Source organism: Melospiza georgiana, chromosome 2 (genome assembly GCF_028018845.1).
Source record: "Melospiza georgiana isolate bMelGeo1 chromosome 2, bMelGeo1.pri, whole genome shotgun sequence".
Lineage (NCBI taxonomy): Eukaryota > Metazoa > Chordata > Aves > Passeriformes > Passerellidae > Melospiza > Melospiza georgiana.
In genome coordinates, this window is record NC_080431.1 from 92,438,517 (window position 1) to 92,463,732 (window position 25,216).

Below are 25,216 nucleotides of genomic sequence, written 5' to 3' on the forward strand. Positions count from 1 at the left end.
AATTCACAGTAATTTCTTCTGAGGCAAGCTGTGAAACAGTATATCTTTTAATGAATGTTATATGTTGCTGCTTTATTTTCAGGGCTTTGGATCTCATGATTCTTCACAACAAAGTTCTCTTGGTATCTCTGGCACTTCCCTGCAAGGTTAGTTTCAGACCCTTTATTAATTCATGCAAGAGTATTTTCTTAAGGAAATTTGCCCATTGAAGTACTTCCAACGTTTAAATAGGCTAATACTTAAACAACATTCTGTAATGTTCATGCTACTCAGCATTGTTCCCACCCTTTTCATACCAGAATCTGGGACTGCAGGTGCACACTCTGGTTGGCCTGGGGCTATGGAGAATCGCAGCTCTCTCAGAAGTGGGAGCGAGCGTCACTCAAGGTAATAATAGCCTCTTTTTAAAAGAGATTTCAAAATGAATTCTTACTCCTCTACGCCTGCATTAAAGATATGGAGGTGACATGCATAATTTTGTAGAATGAAAATGAGTGTGGGAGAGCCCAAGCTAATCACAGCTGCAGACTTGAACACTGAGAGGCAAGTGTCTGTGGTCAAAACTAGCCAGATTCCAGCAAGGAGAGCTGCTGAGCACAAGACAGTAAGATGACCTGACTGAATACCTACTGTAATTCCTATCTGGTGTTCATTATAGAGGCATTTATTGTTTTAGATATGCTGCAGAATTGTTTTGATTGTGGCTCTGTTTTAAGCTGACAAGTCCTCTCAGAGAGAAGTGCAGCATATTATTATTTAAAAGAACTTGCCAAAGCTGGCCTCTGTGCAGATGGGCATCATTAGCTGCGTTTTGGCTCTGTGTGAACAAGCGGTGGCTCTGTTTGGAACATATCAGAGATCCTCTCCTCCTGCTATTATCGCTACTGGCAGTGTACTTAGATCTCTGGAAGCAGGACCCTCTTTCCAGTTCCCTGAATAGTGGCCTAAAATGTCTGGTTTTCATAGAAAATAAGTAACTTTTAAAGGAGTATCAAGCTTCAGATCTCTTAAATTTTTAATTACAAACATTTTATATTCCAAAAATTTTTAAATCATTAAAAGCTTTCTAAAAAATTCCTGATTTTATTTACCAAAACATTTTTAACATGCTTTTTTGCCATAAGTGTAATTTTTCACCAAACATTATGCTGGCTTCCCAAGCTCAGTCAAGAAATATTTTCACTATGCTTGAGATCATCATATGGCTGGTATCAGCATTAACTGACCATGTTTGAATTGGAAGGTCAAAGGAAGGCTGAAAGCATTTTTTAAACTACTTGTATGGAGAATTTACCCAGAAAAGAAGTTCAATGATGTAAAGAAATCAAGTTTCAGTTTAAGCAAAGATGGAATTGAAATTTAGAGGCTTACAAATACATACAATATTGATAAAGATTATATTTTGATTATTTAGTATATAATGAAAGATTGGAGACAAGCTGATGAGTGTGCAAGGATGTTTCTGTGATGTTAAGTATGCCCACTTAACTGAGCAAAGATCTTCTCAGTTCTTTGATTCCCTTTTGTTTTTCCTCACTACATTATCCTGTCTCCCCATACAAAACAGCCATTCCTGTTAGATTAGTTACTGTTTTAAATGAAATGGGTTTTCTTTATTTAATGCCTATAAGTAGAGGAATCAAGATTTCAGAGTTTTTTTCCAAGTCATCTGGAATAAAATCTATTTCTTTCTTCTTTAATTACACAAAGATATGTTTGCTGATTTGTAGCCAAAACAGACTGTGAGCTGGAAAGCTTCCTGAGGCCTGTAGTGTGATATGGTTAGCTTTCTATGGTTCCCAGCAGTGAAGCTTTTTAATGGCTTCAGATCCCTCAGACATTCAATGCCTAAGCCATGTGGAAAAATACTCTATTTTCTAATGAATGGTTGTGAAAAGAAAAAGAATAATGTTTTTCTATCTGGACCCAGATTGCCTTTATCTAGAAGATGATTATGAAAGAGATTTCTGAAAAGGAAATGTTCATAACTAATAACATAACATAAATGTTCATAACAGCTCTGTGTGAACGCTGTCCTACAGCTTTACTGCTATACTTAATTGTCAGATATAAACAAAATTAGTTCAAAATAGGAGAGAAAATCTATGCAATTTCTTAAGTAATATGCAAGGTGTTCTCACTTATATCTTTACCTTTTATCTAGTTCTGAATACATTGCAAGATTACATCTCAAAGTTTAATAGATATACATAACTTAGATTGATCTAGTAGCACTACTGAGGGATTAAAATGACATAGCATGAAAAGCTTTCTCTCCATGTGAAAGCACATAGGAAAGCAGACAAGGAGCCCTGCTGCTCTTGACAGTCAAGATGTTCAGATACCTTGCTTTGACAATTTGTTTCAATTTCATCCTGTTCACTGGAGTTTCAGCAAATATACAGTATTTCTGTGTAATTTCCTCTGTCATCTAAACAAAGGTTTTGGGTTTTTTTTCCTTAGAGTATACAGAAAACTAAGCTACACTGATGGGAAAGACCAGTTGTAGGAATGCCTTGGATGACTCTCTGGTTAAAGCTCACCAAGAAGCATTAATGCACTGTTACAGTTAAAAAAGTTTTATATAGGTTGGGTTTTATTCAATGTTGTTTCTTCCAAGAATCAAGGATGTATAATTATATGTAAGCAATACACAAATAGTTCTGATTTATACTTCATTGTAGTTCAAATCTTTGGGAAAAGGTTCATCCCTTTTAACAGGGCACATCGTACTCAATTGATGGCTAAGTTGGATTTATATATTTGACGGTATTTGTAATAACAGTGTGGTCTGTATACTTTTTATTTGCTGATAAGCTTTGATTCTCACTGTATTAACAATAAGGCATAACCTAAATGGCTGCCTATCTATTCTTTTTGAATGCATAAGTACAGACCCAAAAATCATTGCTATATACTAGGACTTGAGTCTGCTATGCAATGTCAATGTTAAAATTTTCCAGAGTTCATTGTTCAGTAAAATTTTATACTGTTTAATAGGTTTATATTTGACGATATTTGTCACAACAGTGTGATCTCTATTCTTTTTATTTGCTGATAAGCTTTGATTCTCACTGTATTAACAATAAGGCATAACCTAAATGGCTGCCTATCCATTCTTTTTGAATGCATAAGTACAGACCCAAAAGTCATTGCTATATACTAGGACTTGAGTCTGCTGTGCAATGTCAATGTTAAAATTTTCCAGAGTTCATTGTTCAGTAAAATTTTATACTGTTTAATAGGTTTATATTTGACGATATTTGTCACAACAGTGTGATCTGTATTCTTTTTATTTGCTGATAAGCTTTGATTCTCACTGTATTAAGGCATAACCTAAATGGCTGCCTATCCATTCTTTTTGAATGCATAAGTACAGACCCAAAAATCGTTGCTATATACTAGGACTTGAGTCTGCTGTGCAATGTCAATGTTAAAATTTTCCAGAGTTCATTGTTCAGTAAAATTTTATACTGTTTAATAGGTTTATATTTGACGATATTTGTCACAACAGTGTGATCTCTATTCTTTTTATTTGCTGATAAGCTTTGATTCTCACTGTATTAACAATAAGGCATAACCTAAATGGCTGCCTATCCATTCTTTTTGAATGCATAAGTACAGACCCAAAAGTCATTGCTATATACTATGACTTGAGTCTGCTATGCAATGTCAATGTTAAAATTTTCCAGAGTTCATTGTTCAGTAAAATTTTATACTGTTTAATAGGTTTATATTTGACGATATTTGTCACAACAGTGTGATCTCTATTCTTTTTATTTGCTGATAAGCTTTGATTCTCACTGTATTAACAATAAGGCATAACCTAAATGGCTGCCTATCCATCCTTTTTGAATGCATAAGTACAGACCCAAAAATCATTGCTATATACTAGGACTTGAGTCTGCTATGCAATGTCAATGTTAAAATTTTCCAGAGTTCATTGTTCAGTAAAATTTTATACTGTTTAATAGGTTTATATTTGACGATATTTGTCACAACAGTGTGATCTCTATTCTTTTTATTTGCTGATAAGCTTTGATTCTCACTGTATTAACAATAAGGCATAACCTAAATGGCTGCCTATCCATCCTTTTTGAATGCATAAGTACAGACCCAAAAATCATTGCTATATACTAGGACTTGAGTCTGCTGTGCAATGTCAATGTTAAAATTTTCCAGAGTTCATTGTTCAGTAAAATTTTATACTGTTTAATAGGTTTATATTTGACGGTATTTGTAACAACAGTGTGATCTGTATTCTTTTTATTTGCTGATAAGCTTTGATTCTCACTGTATTAACAATAAGGCATAACCTAAATGGCTCCCTATTCATTCTTTTTGAATGCATAAGTACAGACCCAAAAATCATTGCTATATACTAGGACTTGAGTCTGCTATGCAATGTCAATGTTAAAATTTTCCAGAGTTCATTGTTCAATAAAATTTTATACTGTTTAATAGGTTTATATTTGACGATATTTGTCACAACAGTGTGATCTCTATTCTTTTTATTTGCTGATAAGCTTTGATTCTCACTGTATTAACAATAAGGCATAACCTAAATGGCTGCCTATCCATCCTTTTTGAATGCATAAGTACAGACCCAAAAATCATTGCTATATACTAGGACTTGAGTCTGCTATGCAATGTCAATGTTAAAATTTTCCAGAGTTCATTGTTCAGTAAAATTTTATACTGTTTAATAGGTTTATATTTGACGGTATTTGTAACAACAGTGTGATCTCTATTCTTTTTATTTGCTGATAAGCTTTGATTCTCACTGTATTAACAATAAGGCATAACCTAAATGGCTGCCTATTCATTCTTTTTGAATGCATAAGTACAGACCCAAAAATCATTGCTATATACTAGGACTTGAGTCTGCTGTGCAATGTCAATGTTAAAATTTTCCAGAGTTCATTGTTCAGTAAAATTTTATACTGTTTAATAGGTTTATATTTGACGATATTTGTCACAACAGTGTGATCTGTATTCTTTTTAATTCCTGATAAGCTTTGATTCTCACTGTATTAACAATAAGGCATAACCTAAATGGCTGCCTATCCATCCTTTTTGAATGCATAAGTACAGACCCAAAAATCATTGCTATATACTAGGACTTGAGTCTGCTATGCAATGTCAATGTTAAAATTTTCCAGAGTTCATTGTTCAATAAAATTTTATACTGTTTAATAGGTTTATATTTGACGATATTTGTCACAACAGTGTGATCTCTATTCTTTTTATTTGCTGATAAGCTTTGATTCTCACTGTATTAACAATAAGGCATAACCTAAATGGCTGCCTATCCATCCTTTTTGAATGCATAAGTACAGACCCAAAAATCATTGCTATATACTAGGACTTGAGTCTGCTGTGCAATGTCAATGTTAAAATTTTCCAGAGTTCATTGTTCAGTAAAATTTTATACTGTTTAATAGGTTTATATTTGACGGTATTTGTAACAACAGTGTGATCTGTATTCTTTTTATTTGCTGATAAGCTTTGATTCTCACTGTATTAACAATAAGGCATAACCTAAATGGCTGCCTATTCATTCTTTTTGAATGCATAAATACAGACCCAAAAATCATTGCTATATACTATGACTTGAGTCTGCTATGCAATGTTAATGTTAAAATTTTCCAGAGTTCATTGTTCAATAAAATTTTATATTGTTTAATAAATTTGATAATTGCATTCAGTGTTTTGACAAAATTGTACATGACACAGTATATATTCTAAACAAAAAACTGGTCTGAACAAATACCTGCCTTCAACATTTCATTTCATATATGTGAATTCTCATGAGGAGTTTGTATATCTGCATGAAGAAATCCATGAGAATGAGGTATGAGGGTCCCACAGGCTTTCACTGATGTGTCCTTTCTTGGCAAGGGGATTGTGTTAGTGGTGTCAGATCAGGTACTTGCTGTTTTATCAGCACTGCCCCTAGCTTTCTGAGCTTCAGAAAAGGAAGAAATTGGTTTTCTTTGGCTTTACTTTATTTCCAGACACACAGGAGGGTTTTATTTTAGCTCTTACAACCAGAATTTTGTTATCTTAAGTATTGTTCTTAGGACAAGAAGCCAGCTCTAGTGAAGTTTTCTCTGCAATACGAACTTCTGCACACACATTCCACCCTTCATAATTTGGATATTGCATGTCTTTCCATGACAGTAGCAAAATACTGTCTTTTAGAAATGCTCTTGGGGTTCTTTTTTCTTCCTTTTCCAGACATGGATGCACTGTAGGGAATATATTTTTGAGCTATATTCCTCTTAGATTTGTTGAGGTAATTATTTCCCAGTATTTCTTGATACACTACTATTGAGAAATTGCATAATTAATTTATTGTTTTCTGTTCTAAAGTAATTTTGAAGTCAACTGGAATTGTGGTTTGGACCTGTTCTGAATCTAGGTATGACTTCTAAATAGCAACTTCAATGCAGCTCAGACAGGTAAGGGAAAGTAAGTTGGTTGATTCAACATAGCAAAATTGTCTTTGTGAAGATTACTTTGAAATAATTTAAAGAGGTCATTCTTGGAAAACCTTTTAAGTGCTGGAAGATAAGATTCTACTAATGCCAGGTTTTGGATGCTAGTTTTAGAGTTGATCCTCCTACACCATGTGAGCCAGCAGACTCTTAGAAGTATGATACAAGCAGAAGTCTGTTGTTTCTCCTAACGATGCTAACTGCTGGACCAGGTATGTTTAGCCAGGTACATCTGCAGTGATTTATCAAATCCTATAATTGCTGCTGGAATACATCTGCCTCAGCTTATAAAGATGTCAATGGTGCTACCTGATCTCTTGTGTTTTGAGTTCCATTCTTCTAACCTTCCAAACGGTATTGCTTTTTCCACCATATTTCCTCTTTTTTACTCATTCTTCACTGTTCCATTGAACTGGTACTTGAATGCTAAGCTTACCATTAATAAAAAAAAGCTTTACACTGCTTCTCTTTGCTATAAATTTTTTTTTTAAGGAACAGTGGAAAAACAGAAAAGGTTACTGAGACATTGTAAACCTAGAACCTAGCCCCTCTTCTTATGTTTTAATTGGTTGTAACTTGCTCTATATGTAAAGAATTTAACTGGTTCACAGTAAATTTTGGAGAGAACACCAAAGGGGCTCCTCTAGGAAAGCAGATTCAATCGGTCCCTCCCCCCAACCCGTCCGTGAAAATACCTCCTTGGAGAAAAGTGGAAAAATCTGTTTATTAAGCACTAAAACCTAAACAATATTAATCAATAAACCCCCTTGCTGCTCCAAAAGAGATGACAAACTCAGAAAGTCCCCTCCCCAGGCAGCAGCTCAGCTCACTCAGTCTCTGATCAGTCCCTCAGTGCTGGAAATGTCGCAGGCCAGGCCTGGCCCGGTGGGCCACAGGTGCAGCTGCTGGTGCTCCCCTGGGTGTTCAGTCCAGAGCAGGTTTGAACAGGTCCAAAGAAAAGGGAAAAAGGAAAAGCCCACAGTCCAGGGAACTTCTCTGCCTCAGCTAGCTAAACTAACTAAGAGCAAAGATCTCTGTCCCACCGTCCGTCCATCTGCAGACAACACAGTCCAGGAGCAGGAATGTGGAGGAGTGAGTGCAGGGTCTGAAAACAAACTGCACACTCCTCCGCCTCCTTCACTCTCTGGAACACATCTTAAAGGTGCAAAACTTATTATTCAGCATAAACAGAAAAAGATGATTGGAGATAAAAGCATCATATAGTCAACCTAGGACATTCCACCCCTTATCGTCAGCTTACTACTAAAAACTAATATATATTCTAACTCTACAAACACATACATTATGCATCCAATATACAGCTATTTAGACAACGGTAGTAAAGAAAAAAAAAAAACTTACGCATACGTCTCACCCAACAACCAGATCTTCCTTAGGTACACATCATGTTCTTCCATCTTTTTGCGTTATCCACCATGTGCAACCTGGTCCCTGAGCAAAAACAACCCCACAAATGGGTTTGCCTGTATTCAAGGCAGAATTAATCCAAACTGTCTTCCCTAACAAACCTCTGACATGTACCACTGAGACTTTGTCTCCATCTACTCTCTGCAAAGGCTCAGATTGGGCAGGGCCCACTCAGTTAGTAGAGCCTCGGGTGTTAACTAACCATGTGGCTCTTGCTAGATGCTGCTCCCAGTTTTTGAAAGATCCCCCACCTAATGCTTTCAAGATGGTTTGTAGCAGTCCATTGTACCTCTCCACTTTGCCTGCAGCTGGTGCGTGGTAGGAGATATGGTACACCCACTCAATGCCATGTTCCCTAGCCCAAGTGTTGATAAGGCTGTTCTTGAAATGGGTCTCAGTCCTCTCAGGGGTACCGTGTGTCCACAGGACTTGCTTTTCAAGGCCCAGGATGGTGTTACGGGTCGTGGCATGAGACACAGGGAGGTTTCCAACCATCCAGTGGTGACTTCTACCATGGTCAGCATGTAGCGCTTGCCCTGGCTTGTCTGGGGCAGTGTGATGTAGTCAATCTGCCAGGCCTCCCCATACTTGTACTTGGACCACCGCCCACCATACCACAGGGGCTTCACTCGCTTGGCCTGCTTGATGGCAGCACACGTTTCACAGTCATGGATAACCTGAGAAATACTGTCCATGGTTAGATCCACCCCTCGGTCTCGTGCTCACTTATAGGTGGCATCTCTGCCCTGGTGGCCTGAGGGATCATGGGCCCATCAAGCTAGGGATATCTCTCCCTTGTGTTCCTAATCTAGGTCTATCTTGGACACCCCTATCTTTGCAGCTTGGTCTACCTCATTATTTCAGTGTTCCTCATTAGCTCTACTCTTGGGGACATGGGCATCTGCATGGCAGACCTTCACAGGTAGCCTCCCTACCCTGGGAGCAATGTCTTTCCACTCATCAGCAGCCCAATTTGGTTTTCCTCTCCGCTGCCAGTTAGCCTCTTTCCACCTCTCCAGCCATCCCCACAGAGCATTGGCTACCATCCAAGAATCAATATAAAGGTAGAGCTTTGGCCACTTCTCTCTCTCAGCAATGTCCAGGGCCAGTTGAACGGCTTTGATTTCAGCAAGTTGGCTTGATCCACCTTCTCCTTCAGTGGCCTCTGCAACCTGTTATGTGGGGCTCCATATGGCTGCTTTCCACTTTTGTTTCATTCTCACAATGTGGCAAGAACCATCAGTAAAAAGAGCGTAGCGTGTGTCTTCTGCTGGCAGTTGGTTGTATGGTGGAGCTTCTTCACCACGTGTCACTTCTTGTTCCTCTTCATCAGTGAGACCAAAATTTTCACCTTCAGGCCAGTTTTAATTGTTTCCAGAATCCCAGGGTGATTCAGGTGTCCAATATGGGCACACTGTGTGATTAGAGCAATCCACTTGTTCCATTTGCTCCTTGTAGCACTGGTGGCATGGTGAGTGGAAGGAACGTTGCCTTTGAACATCCACCCCAGCACCGGTAGTCAGGGTGCTAGGAGGTGTTGTGCTTCTGTTATGAATATGAACGAGGCCAAACTTTCTCCAGAGAAAGAGGTTCTCATTTGTCAAAATAGCTACAAGGAATGGAGTACCCTGGGTGAGCCCAGGCACCCACACCACGAGCCAAAAACAAAACAGTGCACTAACCCCAAGTGCACTGGGTTCTCCCCAGAAAAAACAAGTATCCAAAAAGAAGAACCCTGACCCAACCAAACTCCTCCCCATTTATAGCCCCTTTTGAGTCCAGGATTGGTCCATTTTGGATCTGCATGACAATTGATCCATTTCCAGGCTTCTCATTAGTCTTTAACACCATTCATTCTGGACCAATCGTTTCTGCAGGGCTTCGAATGATTGGTCAGATCTTCCATCCAATCCATCTTCGACCTTGCCTTGCCCCGCCAGACCACTGTTCCACCAAACCCTGGACCCTTCTCTTAGCACATTCTAATAAGCCCCCCCCTTTTAGCATAATACAATTAATATAACATAATTAATACAATATAATTGAACTATACCCTTATTTAACTTAACTTTTACTTATAACACTTCAGTGCCTATTACCTGTGAGCTGGCTTGGACTCCTTCATAGGCTGCTAAAATTTCCTTCTCTGTTGGAGTGTAGTTGGCTTCAGACCCTCTGTAGCTTTGACTCCAAAATCCCAGTGGTTGACCCTGAATCTCCCTAGGCACCTTCTGCCAAAGGCTCCAGGACAAGCCACTGTTCCCAGCTGCAGAGTAGAGCACTTTCTTCACCTCTGGTCCTGTCCTGACCGGGCCAAGGGCTACTGCATGAGCGATCTCCTGCTTGATCTGTGCAAAGGCTTGTTGCTGATCAGGGCCCCAGTGGAACTCATTCTTCTTACAGGTGACCAGGTAAAGAGAGCTCACAATCTGACTGTACTCAGGAGTATGCATCCTCCAAAAAACCTATGGCACCTAGGAAAGCTTGTGTTTCCTTCTTGCTGGATGGTGGAGACATTGCTGTGATCTTGTTGATGACATCGGTGGGAATCTGACGCCGTCCATCTTGCCACTTCACTCCCAGAAACTGGATCTCTTGAGCAGGTCCCTTGACTTTGCTCTTCTTGATGGGAAAGCCGGTTTTCAGGAGAATCTGGATGATCCTCTCTCCTTTCTCAAACACTTCTGCTGCCATCTTCCCCCACACAATGATGTTATCAATATATTGCAGATAATCTGGAGCCTCACCCTTTTCCAGTGCAGCCTGGATCAGTCCATGGCAGATGGTGGGGCTGTGCTCCACCCCTGGGGCAGTCGGTTCCAGGTGTACTGCACTCCCCTCCAGGTGAAAGCCAACTGAGGCCTGCATTCTGCTGCCAGAGGAATGGAGAAAAACTCATTGGCAATGTCTATAGTGGCATACCACCTTGCTGCCTTGGACTCAAGCTCGTACTGGAGTTCCAGCATGTCCGGCACAGCAGCGCTCAGCGGTGGAGTCACTTAATTCAAGCCACGATAGTCCACAGTCAATCTCCATTCTTCTTCAGATTTACACACAGGCCAAGTGGGGCTGTTGAAGGGTGAGTGGGTTTTGCTGACCACCCCTTGGCTCTCCAGCTCATGGATCATTTTGTGGATGGGGATCACGGCATCTCAGTTTGTTCGGTACTGTCGGCGGTGCACTGTTGAAGTGGCAGTTGGCATTCATTGCTCTTCCACCTTCAGAAGTCCTACTGCAGATGGGTTTTCTGACATTCCAGGCAAGGTATTCAATTGCTTGACATCCTCTGTCTGTACAGCAGCTATTCCAAATGCCCATCTGAGTCCCTTTGGGTCTTTGAAATACTCACTTCGGAGGAAGTCTATGCCTAAAACGCATGGTGCCTCTGGGCCAGTCACAATAGTGTTTCTTCCATTCATTTCCAGTCAGACTCACATCAGCTTCCACCAAAGTGAAATCCTGTGATCCCACTGTCACACCAGCAATAGAAACAGACTCTGTCCCCACATGTCTCAATGGGATTAATGTGCATTGCGCACCAGTATCAACCAAAGCTTTATATTCTTGTGGTTCAGATGTGCCAGGCCAACGAATCCACACAGTCCAAAAAACACGGTTTTCCCTAGCCTCTATCTGGCAAGAGGCAGGGCCCCTCTAAGCCTGGTTATCCTTCTTTGCCTGGGCATATGTCTTGGAGGTTCCTTCCAGGGGATCGAAATTATTGTCATTATCATCATATGTGACAGTTCGTTACTGGCCACTGGAGCTGCTTCCCTTTTGGAACTTCCTCTCTGAGTCTTCAGTTCAAGCAGCCGTTGTGCCAGAGCAGCAGTAGGTTTTCCATCCCATCTCCTTGTGTTTTCTCCGCAATCACGCAGGAACAGCCACAGCTCAGCTCGTGGGGTGTACCTTCTCATCTGGGGAACGTCTCCATTGAGTACCAGAACTTCTGATCTGTACTGCCGAGATTTGGAGAAAGTCCTCTTTAATCTCCTCCCTCAGTTTCTTGTGATTCTCCTCCATCTTGTCTAATTTCTGCAGACGTGTTTCCACTGCTGCGATTCTGGCATGTGTTGGGCCATGCACAGCATCTGCATATGCTCAGAGCTTCTTTGCCATATCCAGCACAGTCTCCTCAACATCATCCCGCTTCATTATTCTAAAGCAGAAGCATATTCTTGTGGCCCAAGTTGTACAAGTTTTCTCCACATCACAGATGTGCATGGTACCAAGTCTGGATTTAGAGTGTTTACGTCATCTGAGAAGACAATCTCTGCCACTGCCATTTCCCTCAAGCGTTGAATCCCTTGTTCTATGGTCTTCCACTGGGTTTGCTGCATACAGAGATTTTCTGCACACAGGTACGTTTGTGCTACACTTCCCAGGACCCATGCCCAGAGGCTGTGTGGATTAGCCCCCCTCATCATTACTTAGTCAATGACAGGATCCTGTGACAGGGATCCCAAATGCCTCGCTTCAGTACTGTCCAGAATGCCTGCAGCATCCCAGAGATGGACTAACCAGCTAATTGGAGATCCATTGGGTCTTTGAGTGTAATCCTTTCTTAGGCCACAAAGGTCCTTCAGGGAATAAGACTCAATAGTGGCTTCTGATGCTGTGTCAGTTGGGATAACTTTGGCTTTTGTATCAGTTGGTGTTGAAGGTCCTTCCCCTGGATCATCATCATCGGTCACTGGCTGATTGGTTTTGCTTGTGTGCTTTCTTCCTGCAGCAACTGCCAGTGGCTTAGGCTCATTATCTGGTTTATCTGCTGGCTTCGAGCCTGGGGTGTTGGCTGCAGCCTGAGTGATTGCGGTAGCTGCTGCTTTATCTCCCTGCCCCCCTGCCTCTGTCTGCTGCCCTACAGAGTGCGATAAGCATAGGCCAGGGCCCAACTTATTGCAATGAGCCTTCTTTCTTTAGAGTCATCATGGTACTTTTCTTTCCTATTGCAATGAGCCTTTTCTCTTTAGTTATCATGGCACTTTTCCCCACCTCAGCAGGGGTCTGGATTTGTTCACATGGAAAATCCCTGTTTACAGGATCAGAAAATTCCTTCAGGGTTTGGCCTATATTTTCCCATTCTCCACACCACTCAGGATTTTCCACACCTGTGTCTGCTTCTGAGTCAGGGGTCTCATTGGCTCCTCTGGACATCTCAGCCCTCATTCTAGAGAAGCTGCAGACCATATAGAGGAAGCTTACCAGATTAAATACCAGAAAGACGGTCTCTTTAGCATTCAGGGGAAACTGAACATTCTCAAAAAGTGACATAACAAATTTGAAGGAGAAGATGGAAAGGAAAAGCTGGAAAGCCTCATTCCTGCTCTTCCTCTAACAAACTGGGTGAAATTACTAATAAATTCCCAAAACACTACTGGAACTGGGATGCAGGGTAGGACAAAGAAACCATAAACCATAAATATCATAAACAGACTCCAGTATCTTTGTAAATGCCCTATAAATCATTATCACCAAGGCCAGCACAACAGCTATTCCAATCCGTGCCCCTCTACTGTAAAGATTACGTGTTAGGTACAATAATCCTAGTGATCAGAAAGGTATTGAAACCTCAAAAAAAACCATTCTAGACCAGAACCACATGAAGGCCTCCACCCCAAGAGACATTACGAATTCAAGCAAAATGGCTACTGACTGCTTTAACTCACTACAGAGCAAGCACAACCAACATGCAATCAATAGAGCTTTTTTTCCACTTTCTCAAGCCATGCATTGGGCGCCAGTAGATGTATTTTTCCTGATTCAGGGCAAATTTGGGAGAGAACCCCAAAGGGGCCCATCTAGGAAAGCAGATTCAATTGGCCCCTCCCCCCAACCCATCCGTGAAAATACCTCCTTGGAGAAAAGTGGAAAAATCTGTTTATTAAGCACTAAAACCTAAACAATATTAATCAATAAACCCCCTTGCTGCTCCAAAAGAGATGACAAACTCAGAAAGTCCCCTCCCCAGGCAGCAGCTCAGCTCACTCAGTCTCTGATCAGTCCCTCAGTGCTGGAAATGTCGCAGGCCAGGCCCGGCCCGGTGGGCCACAGGTGCAGCTGCTGGTGCTCCCCTGGGTGTTCAGTCCAGAGCAGGTTTGAACAGGTCCAAAGAAAAGGGAAAAAGGAAAAGCCCACAGTCCAGGGAACTTCTTTGCCTCAGCTAGATAAACTAACTAAAAGCAAAAGAGAGCTCTGTCCTGCTGTCTGTCCATCTGCAGACAAAACAGTCCAGGAGCAGGAATGTGGAGGAGTGAGTGCAGAGTCTGAAAGCAAACTGCGCGCTCCTTCTCTGCCCCCTTCACTCTCTGGAACACATCTTAAAGGTGCAAAACTTATTATTCAGCATAAACAGAAAAAGATGACTGGGGATAAAAGCATCATATAGTCAACCTAGGACAATATGATAGTTTATGTAGGTCTTTCTCTAATGTCTTGAAGATGGAAAAATATTGAACATGCTTTTTTATGTAAGGATTCAGTAGTCATTTGAAAACTTACCCAAAACTTGTTTAAAAAAAAATTGGGTTGTTTGATTTCTTATTTAAGCAGAGGGAGGGTGAAGCGCCAAAAGAATAAAGCTAAATTTGAATGTGGCAGCATTACAAATGCCTTGGAAATAGTTGATAGGCTGTTAAAGATCATCCTGAGAGCCACAATACATAATTTATTGGTGGCACTGATTAAATGTGGAAAGGAGGTGTTTATAGATATATATGGAGAATATTTACAAAAATGCTCTTTGAACAAACTATGTTGCAAGGGAAAGCAGCTGATGAAAATTAGTGTAAACATATAGCTGGGCTAAATAATGAAGACCAAGAATAGAAAGGAAACTAAATGTAGTTAAATCCCATGAAGTGAACCCTGTGTTACTTGTACACTCAATGAGAGAAATGGGCACCTCATTTCCATTAAATTGAAATGACAGATTGAATTTAACCATTGTTTCTATTTGTTGGGTTTTGTTTGTTGGTTGGTTTTGTTGGGTTTTTTTCATAAATTTATCTCATCCCTTGATGTTTCCATCCATTTCTACTGTTAGGAGGTGTTTGCTCTCTGTACTATGGGCCTTTTGTTTCCAGGTTTACCTCTCAGGACCTGACGCAGTTTTAGGGCTCTGTGCTCTTCTGAGTTTTAAGCTCCTTGGCACTGATCTGTGGATTTTAAAGGCTCAAATATCCTGGTTTTTTGAGAAGGCAGAAGTGTCTGACACCTAGAGGCAGACACATTACATCAACTTGCTTTATTGTTTCCTGCTGCAACTGCTTAATGTCTCCCAGAATATAAAATATAATATTAAACAGATACCCACTCTATAAAAATTACCATTTAAAGAGTTTAGTCTTCAAATAAATGTGCATGCAGTAAGTGAAGGGTTTGGGGAAATAAAAAGCCCTTGTTGTTTTTGTAAAATAGTTAAGGATGGCAATGGAAAACCTAATAGGAATGCAAACATAACATGGGTATTGGAAGAAATCCTTCCTGTTTTTATTGTTACAGGTGGTATGATAATCTTTGTGGACGCTTGAATACAGCTGTATACAATATTACACTAGTAGAGGAGTTGAGATTTGAGATGTGTTCTAGGATTGTTAGAGGAAACTAAAGATACACAAAGATACTGCTAAATCTCATGAAATGTACAATTACTACTTTAAATCAGCTGTTATATTATTCTCCAGTCATTGCCATAGACCAGTCACGGTCAGCAAGTTCACACCGTGAAACAGCAGATTAGTTCTTATTTGGTAAAACAACTAATCACCAAGTGTGCATGTACGAAACACAATCTCATTTCAAAAGTATTGAAGTTCATATGGAATAGATGTACTCTGCTAAAGCTGTATAGACAACAAGGGGGTCTTTTAGGACTGCTTGAAAGCTGATGATGTTTAAAACAGGATCAATTCTTACTGGAATCAGTACCATGTGAATGCTGAGCTACCAGCTTCTGCAACTCTTTCAAACTGTCTTCAGAAGGGCAGATTCATCTGAGTGGCAGTCTGGACCTTATGTCTTGCTTAGTCTATAAATATGTTTGGCAGACAGTTTGGAACACTTAACTTGCCCATTTCATACCACTGTTTAGTATGTCGGCTTTCTGGAATATTTTTTCTGGTTCTCCAGAATGAAAAAGCAAATCTCACTTTATGGTTACATATTTGGTTCATTACATATTCAGTTCTCCCCTTTTGTATTATGAATCAAGCCCATTAATCTGATGGGATCATCGTGAATGGCTTCTTCTTTCTCCGTGTTTTCGGCAGCCAGCTGCTCACTGTTGAGGTAAATGCTAACTTTGGAAGCCACCATGGGGTTAGATGATCTTTCTCCTTCATCTTCCTCTAATGAAGGATCTTTCTTTCTCCTTGGTTTTCTGCATTTTCCCTTGACACTGTGATCAAGTGAGGCATAACACATCTGACTGGCTGACTCCACCTGAAAGAAAATTCACTTTACGTTCAGTAGTTATCCTTGCTTTAAAGTCTAAGTCTTCAAATATGTCTATGCTCTAATCATAATACTGCTTGTAATTTGTCTAAACTAGCTGTAAAACAGCTCATTAAAAGTACAAATTATTAAACTGTGGGAGAATGGAAAACAGATCAATATAAGCTAATGGTAAATGACTGATAGTGGCAATATGGAAAAATTCATCAAGGTATCACTAGAAAGAGTCTCTGTGGAAAAGAGGGAAGCTCATGTAATAAATCCAGATTCTTTGGGATGCAAGACATTATTTGATCTGGTTTTCTTCTCACTTTTTTATTTTTTAGTTGGAATCCTGTTATGAACAGGCTTTGTTTGTGCAGAAATTCAAAGATGGATGATTCTTGTCTATATATATGATCTAATTTCCAGTGCAAAATGTGTGCTTTTTGTGTCTTTCCTCTGATTTTTGTGCTTTTTCAAGCCAGACCATCAATGACTGTTGACATTGGAATGTCTAGATTTAAAAAGTTGTTCTTTACCTGCTGGAAATACCCTGTGAGAGTCTGAAAATCCATCCCTATGATATATGTGGCAATCAACTCAGGAAATTGATGCTAGGAATGCTTCAATCACAGGCAAATTTCATTTGAAGCTTTTGTGCTTTTAGGCATACAGGTATCTCAACAAAGTACAAATCAATAGCAAATAATCTTTCCCCAGTTAAGGCATATAGATTTTGGACAGGAGAGACCCAGTCAAACTCATGAGTATCATGTGATGCAGCTTGTGTTTTCACTTGGTTGATAACTAAACCAAATAAAATTAATTCTTTACGTTAGCCATGGATGCAAATTTAATTCCATGTGATCTTCATGCCTGTGGCTGAGCTTTATTATGCTGTATTGCATGGATCTGAACCATATATAATTATGCTTCCTTATTAATGACTCAGATTGAATGGAGGGTCAAGTTTGTACTGAAATACTTTGATGAACTGAGATGCTAATACATGGTAGTTTTTGTGAGAGTGTGAAGATTTTTGTTATATACTCTTATAGGATAAATAAAGGAACTCTGAGACAGACCATATTACTCTAATTCAGAAATCTGTAACTAAAATGAAAGATACCTGTAGCTGGTTAACTGGTCTTTGAGGCTGGGACTTCATCTGCTCGTAACAACATTCTTCTGTAATTTATCAAAGTAGAAAAATCTTTTCATTAAGACATGCTACTGAGTCTTAAATGATCAGACAAACAGATTTCATCTGTTAGAGAATGCTCTAACATTAAATTAAATTAATGTGCTCGAACATTAAATTAAATTAATGCTCTAAACTCCCCCCAGTTTGCTTTGGTAGGATGTTTGTGTTTGTTTTGAAATCATGCATAGTTCTCTCCTTCTAATTATAGAGAGGTAAATAGCTAAGAAATTCAGACACATACTGTGAAAATGGAAATAATTGTGTTCATATGTAGGAGAAGTTTCTCATTATTTACTTATATGAGTGTCATTTTAGAGTGGTAGGAGGACTTCTTGCAATTAAGACGTAGCCACATACTGATTAATTTTTCAGCACAGGCAGCCTTTTCTTTGACTGAGAAAGAGGTTGTGAGTTGCAGCAGCTGATGATTAAATTTTATTCCTGAGTCTACTTCAGTTTTCTGTAAATTCAGTTCTAGTTATTTTCTCATGTTATATCTCATTTTAGCCACCAGTAAAACAGATTACTTCCTTACAGTTTGCAGACTTTTACAATGTCACTGCATTTGAGCATTGACTTGATTCAATTTATGCAAACTGTGTATGAAAAAGTTGCGTTTGTTTGGGCTTTTTTTCCCCCTGCAGTTGAAGTGCTTTAGTTTTGCTTAGCTCCAGTTAAGGCTTGCAGAAAAAGTCATTCTTGTTACTTAAATATTGCTTTAACTCTATAAGGGCTTTGAAACCCTCTGCACATCCAACTCTCGCTGCAGTTACAGGATGTTACAGCCTTTAATGTGTCTCTGCCAAGGATTGTTAACTTGAGCACAGTAGAGCAGAGCCATGCTGTCTGCCCACCATTCAGCTGCTGGGCTTCAGCACATTTGTCAGTGTCGCTGGTGATTTGTGGATAGCCACAGCAGAGAGCTGGGATGTGTTTGTTTCGGCCTCCTTTTGTGGGAGCACTGACCTTGGACCGTGAGTAATTTGTGATTCAGATTGCTTTAATAGGCATGGATCAAGCTGCTGTTTCTGTTAGTGTAGCTTTACATTTAGACAAGCTCTTTATTTTGAGATACTTGGCTGAATAGGAACATATGGACTGTTAAAAATCAAATTCAGCATGAGATCTGTTCTTATAAATAGTAGTGCAGTATGAAGGTTTGCATTTCTGTCCCAAGTATCTTTTAATAATTTCAATTATATCAATAGTTGAAAATATGTAGATTCTCAAGTTTGCCATTTGAGAAATGCAAAATATGTCAGTCATTTTTAATCATACATTTTTATAGCCACTGAATAGACACATGTTCCAAAAATGAAGCTTACCTAAAATATCTTGATTGAGATTGCCATAAACTGGGTAATCTTCTGTGTGATAGCCATCATAACTACAAGGGGAATGAAAAAATACTTTTAATTCACAGAATATGCTTTATTTAGCACCCCAATACTATATTTTAGTAAATGTTTTATACACATATGCAGATTGCGTGTGTATATCTATATATAGCAGATTGTTTGTTATCTTATAAACAAGATAAAAAATATCAGAGGGGGCAGAAATGGCAGTATGGGTATTCTCAGGAGAGATCTGTTACCTAGCCCAGAACTGAACTCTCCTTCCCTGTAACTTCATTAAGCACAAAGCTAATCTCAAGACTATTAAGCTACAGTTTGAGGTAGGGTAAGAAATATTGATGATCACTGAAAGGAACCCAATTCATGTCCTCTGAGACCACTCTGCAATACAAACTAAAGCAACATATGTGTCTTTTGGGATGATGTTCTTAAAAGGTCCCCTCTTGATTAAACTAAAATACTTCGGTCAACACAAGCAGAGAGGACCATCAGCTTTGCATTTTTAATTGCGTGTTATGTTTCATTGAAAATTTTTTTGTGTTACTTGAAAATGTTTTTAAGTGGATTTGTAAAATGGGAATTGTTAGTGGGAAGCACTTTGTAATCTTCCTACTGCACCCCTATATTGCATCTCATCAAGGGGGTGAAGTCCTCTAACACCACATTCAGTGGTATTTTTCATCTGAACAGGCAGTAAAAGACAAATAGAGATTTTCTAATTTCAAGAAAATTTGCAACTGAGAATTGGGTTTGGGTAACAGGTGCAGGCTTTTGTATTTTTATTTCAAGGGCCTTTTATATTTGGGTTGCGATGAGACTCTATGCGTCTCTGTTTTCTAAAGTTGGGCTTGGTTTGGGGTTTTCTTCTGTGTGGCGTAAGAGAGAGAGACTTGAAACAGATTTGTGCAACAGATCATGAGATATCCTACAGCTGTAAACATACTTTTTTATTGCTTTTGGATGCTATGTGTAAAATATGGTTACGAAATGTAAATACATGTAAATTATCACTCCACAAGTATTAACTATCAGACTATATTTTGTAACTGCTTTGTGAGAGCTGAGAGTTCTTTTAAATTATTATGGAATTATTGACTATATGTGATAGGTAAAGGTGGTTTATCTCAATACCTTGCACTTTCAGATAAAATAGCATTAGCATGCAATTATTTCATTGTTGATAAAATGACTGGAGGATGTATCTCAGATGTGAATATTTTTTCCCTAGATTTTTTGAAATTTTTTTTTCCACTACCAACATTTCCAGGCAGACTGCATGAGATATTGAATTTTCCTCTATGCCCTCCCTCCAAAGCCATCTGTCATTATTTATTGCATATTTTACCCTTGCCAGAAAAAAAAACTTTTTAATACAACTTACCTTGGATCATTCTCTTCATAGTCTTTATACATTTTAGCTGGATTAAAAAAAAAAAAAAAAAAAAAAAAAAAAAAAAAAAAAGAGAGAGAAAATGAAACATAATTTTAGAACACTTCAGTCTCACAGGCATGGTTTTGGTTTTGTTTTACAGAATACAGTTGAAATCTTTGTCTCTCAGGATCTTCATTTGTCCCTCTACTTTACTCAAATATTTTGTCAAATACAAAAAATATTTGTATTATGGCCCTGTGCTGTGTCTACAAAGTCTACATTAGTTTACAGTACCCAAAAAACATATTGTAAAACATGTGATTAATTCTTTATTTCCTCCACATTCTCCTTCGCCCTCATTTTTTTTCTCACAGATTTTCTCTGGGGAGGTGAATTGTGTTAATATGACAAAATGATGGGTTTATTTATTTCACTAGTTCTGGTATGGCTGAAAAAGAGATCCTGTGATCCACACAGATGAAGAAACTGAAGCAGAGAGGCAATGGCTACAAAGAGATTTCATGCTAGAGCCTGATGAATAATTCAGGAATGCCTGACTTTCTAAACTCTGCTCCAGGACTCCAGAATTTACCACAGTAAGCTCCAGCTCAATGACTAATGCAGCATCAGCTACTCTGACCTCAGTCTTGGTCAGGTTAGTTTTGTAAATGATTGTGATTCTTCCTCTTAGAGACATCTGCCTAGTAGCCCTAAAACACAAACAAAAAGCTCAACTGATACCCATCCCAAAAGACTCCAGCAACTCTCTTAATATCCTGTGAATGAATATCTGACTCTCTAATACTTGGTGAGCTCAGTTTATAGGCACAGGCCCTCTGTTTATGTGGATTATATACACAGGTGTATTTAGCCTTGTTGAAGTCACCAGTGTTTGCCTGCCCACCCCTACATGTACAGCACAGGGGCAGTTTTCCCTGTGTAAAGGGAATGGTGAGAATTGTACAACTTCCTAAACATAGAATCAATGCATAAGACAGGCTGCGCTGGCACAATCTGTCAAAAAGTAAAAGTTAATTTCAACCAAAACCAGAGTATGACTGCAGCCATATGAGAGACACACTGGTTTAAGAAACACATTAGAATCCTCTTATGAAAAGCAATTAGAATGTTTTTCCAAAATACACTGTGGGAACTCAGCACATCACTCCTGATGTCCAGAGTTGCCAAGGTAACACTTGGGGGGGGCTCAGAAATCCTGGAATGTTGCCAGAAATGCTTGGTGGTTGGATTTTGACCCTGCACAGGACGTGCCACCTGTATGAGGACAAGAGGATCACGTGGGGATAAGTGGTGAAGGAATTGGTTATTCACAGGGTGAAAACACAGGTTTTGGGATTTGGGTACAGGGGGGTTTTTAGGAGACAAGATGGAGGAATTAGGGCATGCCCTGTCCTTCTCCTCTTCTTCTTGTCATCCATCTTTGGTGGTGATGCTGGCACTTTGGGATTGGTTCACGTTAAATCTTCACTTGTCAATAAGAGTAAAAGGTATTGGAAGGTAAAGGTAAATATCTTATACCTAGTTTTTAGTATAAAAATAGACGACTGCCCAGAGGGAGGTCAGTGTGCCCTTGGCTGCCTTGCTGGGCAGACCTCTGTCAGGCTGGGAGACGACTTTGTAGATAAGAATTAATAAACAATATTGAAGACTGAAAAATCTGAAGAGTGCTCTCGTCCTTTGGATCGCGGGGTGTCCCAAGGCCATTCCACGCCTAACCAGGCAGAGACAACCAGCCGAGATCGGAGAATATACTGATAAGGCATAAAATCTGTATGAAATCTGAAATTCAAATGAGCATTCAGGAATTCGGGGAGGAGAAAATTTTCTCAAATGTATTTTCTATCAATGCATCTTCTTAAAATAATTTTTAAATGGAAATATACATAATAATCAGTTATAAGAAAAGTATACTTCCTAGGAAAGGAAACTGCAGGTATTAAAAATAGATTTTAAAAATAAAAATTTAGTCAGAACTAAATTCTTCCTGTTTTGATTTACCTTCATAGAATGGATTTGGGTACTTGTTTTTAGCAGTGGATTGGGCAGTTAGCAATTGTTCTGTAATCATACCTGACTCTCTTAAAAATTTTCAAAAGATAAATCTTCTCTAGTAAAATCATTCTTGCCAAAATATAACTTTAAGATTCAGAAGAATCAATTTGTCAACTTGGTAGCTCTGAGCAGGGATGACTTTAAACATTGAAATTTGATTTCTTACAAAGAGACATTACTTACCTTGCTTCTTTTTCATACAGTGTACAATATTCAGTGTCACTGAAACAAGCAGAGACAAACTCAGAAAGGCCAAAACTCCCCAGACAGAAAAATGGCAGTCCATTCCTGTAACTGAAAGAAAATTTACTATATGTGTTGTCTAACAATATTACTGTATTCTCTTTGTACTTGGCTAGTTTTTGGTTTCTGTAATCAAAGCTGCTATTTTGTTGTTTACTCTGTGACGGCTATTGCTATACAAGCTAAATAATTTATATCAAAATCAGATGCTAAATATTAAGAAAGCAACTTTAATAAACTGTTAGCAGAAATACTGTTTCACAGGAATTCAGCCAAAGATTTAAGCTATTGGTTTGCCTGTAAGATGCAGTAAAAATCTGAAATTAATAAAGAAGAATGTAATTTTACTGGACAGCTTTGAAATTATTTTTGCAGTTGTCTTTAAATTAGTATTTGTAGTAAATTAAGTAAATTCTTAGCTAAATTCTAGAGTTCATGAAAGTAGTTCTGAATTTAGCCAAAACAAATTTGCTGGATGTGTCTCAGAATAATAGCTAAGACTGTAACATTTTAACAATCCCTGAAAAAAGTGAAAATTTGGTTATGTTTTCTTGCATTGTTTTCCAGCTATTAAAACCACTTACTTGTTTTACTTGTTCTTATTTTCTTGCCTGAGAAATCAGAGAAGGGGATGGTAAAGGATAAGCATCAGCTGGGAACGAGTGAAGCCCCAAGGAAAAGTTCAAGCTCCTGGAAAATCACTTGGTAAAAGGTGGATCTACTTATCCGAACAAAGTCTTCTTTTGCTCTAAACCTGCCACTCCTTCCAATAAGAAAGACAGGAAAGAACCCCCCTGCGCAAAATCTGTTTTTTCATTTAATTAATTATTTGATTAACCTAGCTAATACAAATTTTTCATCACAAACCAGCCTATTTGTGGCTGTCTAGTGGCCGAAATTATCAGGGTTGCTGCAAATGGCCTGCGAAAGCCTTCTGTGACAGAGGAAACACTGAGCCAAATAAATGAGTGAAAGGAGCTTGCAGCTTTATTCTTAACTTTCCCCAGAGGCGCATTTCATGTTCTCTGAGATTTGGAGGGTTTGAAATAAAGCCTGGTGCCCAAAACTAATGGCCTCTATTAGTGCATAAAAAGAAATGCGTAACTGGAGCAGAGCAAGTCAAGGGGCTGGATTGGACAATACTGATCCTTAGAGCACTTTGTTGTTTTTTGACATACCTGGATTACCTCAGGAAGTCCACATTTTGTTTGTTTCCTAAGTAAAGCCAAGTTAAAGGAGTACAGGAATGCACTTTTCCATGTTGCTGGCCAGGGGAGGGTGGCAATGCATTTGCTGAGAAAGCAGAGCTTTGTTCCTTGCCTGACTGGGCCCCGGCTCAAAACCTTCTTACAGGTTTTGCCCCCTCATTGCGCTGGTGTTGCCAAAGCTCTTTTTGTTTTGTTGTACTCCAACCCCCAGGTGTTCTTATAAGACAAAACAAGAGAAGATAAGCCCTGGTGGTAAAAAAATCACAAATTACCTAGGCTTCTGGGATGCAGGTCTCCTTCTTGATCAGAACGCTCTTTTAAAAGGAACAACACAAAGCAAATAAGCTGTAATTTTCTGACAGACTTTTATCTTATTTTTCACATGGTACTTTCAGTGACCATTTATTCTTCTTTTCAAACTAAACATCCTCTTTCCTTTCCTTTCTACTACTTGAGTTCTCCCAAAGGTGTTTGAGAGTACTTTTGCACTGCAATACTCCTTTTTATGTTGAAAGGCACTTTTATGCCTTTTATGCACTTTTATGCAATGAGATACAGACATTTATGAGGAGAGACAACATCCCCATGGAGCAGCTATACATCATTCCAGTTTTTCAGGGAAGGAATTAAAAGAATGGGAGATCATACACTGAGAAGATATTATCAGGATGCATCAAGAATCATCAGTCTTTGGAACCTGGTTACTGTGCAATTAGTCACTTAATATTGCATCCCATGCAACCTGTCCAAAACGAGAAGTCTGTCCAGGACAAGAAATTTCAAGTTTCACTGTTGTACCTAAATAATCAGAATCCTCTCATTCTTCTCCTGTCTTTTTTCTTTTCTGATGTGATTGCTTTCCATTCTTCTCATGTTCATTTCATATTTCTTTTCCTACAAACACTTTTCCCAGGGAGCAGAAGCAGTATTGTGGCCTATGAGAAGGGAAGCACATGTAAATGTGATAGAATCACAGAATCAACCATATTGGAAAAGTCCTCTGAGATCATCGAGTCCAGCCTGTGACTAAACCACACCTTGCCAACTGCACCATGGCACTCAGTGCCACGGTCATTCTTTCCCAAAGCACCTCAGAGACAGGGACTCACCAGCTCCCTGGGCAGCCCATTCCACAAGCCACAACACTGAGGTTCATCAGAACAAAAAGAGTGAGCAGGTACCAAAAGTACAGTCATGATCTAACATTGTTCCTTTTTCTTCTTGTAGAATGTTGTCATTTATCTCTCTGATTCAGGAATCCAGTTTTTACCTGGTGTTTCCAGAGTAGAAGGAAAACTCTTAGTTTCAGTTTGACTATTTCCAGTCCTTAACTGGCCCACTTTTTTGTTGGCAAGTATTATTTTCCTGTTTCTGTTTTTGATTTAAATTGAAAT

The 25,216-nt window shown here is 39.1% G+C and overlaps 3 protein-coding genes across 3 annotated transcripts in view; 2 read left to right on the forward strand and 1 right to left on the reverse strand.

Moving 5' to 3' along the window:
• LOC131096935 (uncharacterized) overlaps window positions 1-25,216 on the forward strand; it is an 82,704-nt gene that overhangs the window by 28,492 nt on the left and 28,996 nt on the right. The window contains exons 18-19 of the mRNA XM_058045569.1: window positions 83-146; window positions 300-387. Of these exons, the coding sequence (XP_057901552.1) occupies window positions 83-146; window positions 300-387 (152 nt within the window). The remainder of the gene's footprint in view (window positions 1-82; window positions 147-299; window positions 388-25,216) is intronic.
• LOC131080126 (T-cell receptor-associated transmembrane adapter 1) lies at window positions 16,006-25,043 on the reverse strand. Its single transcript, XM_058018238.1, has 6 exons — window positions 25,004-25,043; window positions 22,555-22,665; window positions 20,308-20,344; window positions 18,894-18,955; window positions 17,494-17,552; window positions 16,006-16,370 (listed from the first exon to the last, which is right to left on the reverse strand). Exons 1-6 carry the CDS (start codon window positions 25,026-25,028, stop codon window positions 16,110-16,112), a joined length of 555 nt encoding a protein of 184 aa, XP_057874221.1. The 5' UTR covers window positions 25,029-25,043; the 3' UTR covers window positions 16,006-16,109.
• SH2D1B (SH2 domain containing 1B) overlaps window positions 18,386-25,216 on the forward strand; it is a 75,626-nt gene continuing 68,795 nt past the window's right edge. The window contains exon 1 of the mRNA XM_058018236.1: window positions 18,386-18,542. The gene's annotated coding sequence lies outside the window, so the exon portion shown is untranslated. The remainder of the gene's footprint in view (window positions 18,543-25,216) is intronic.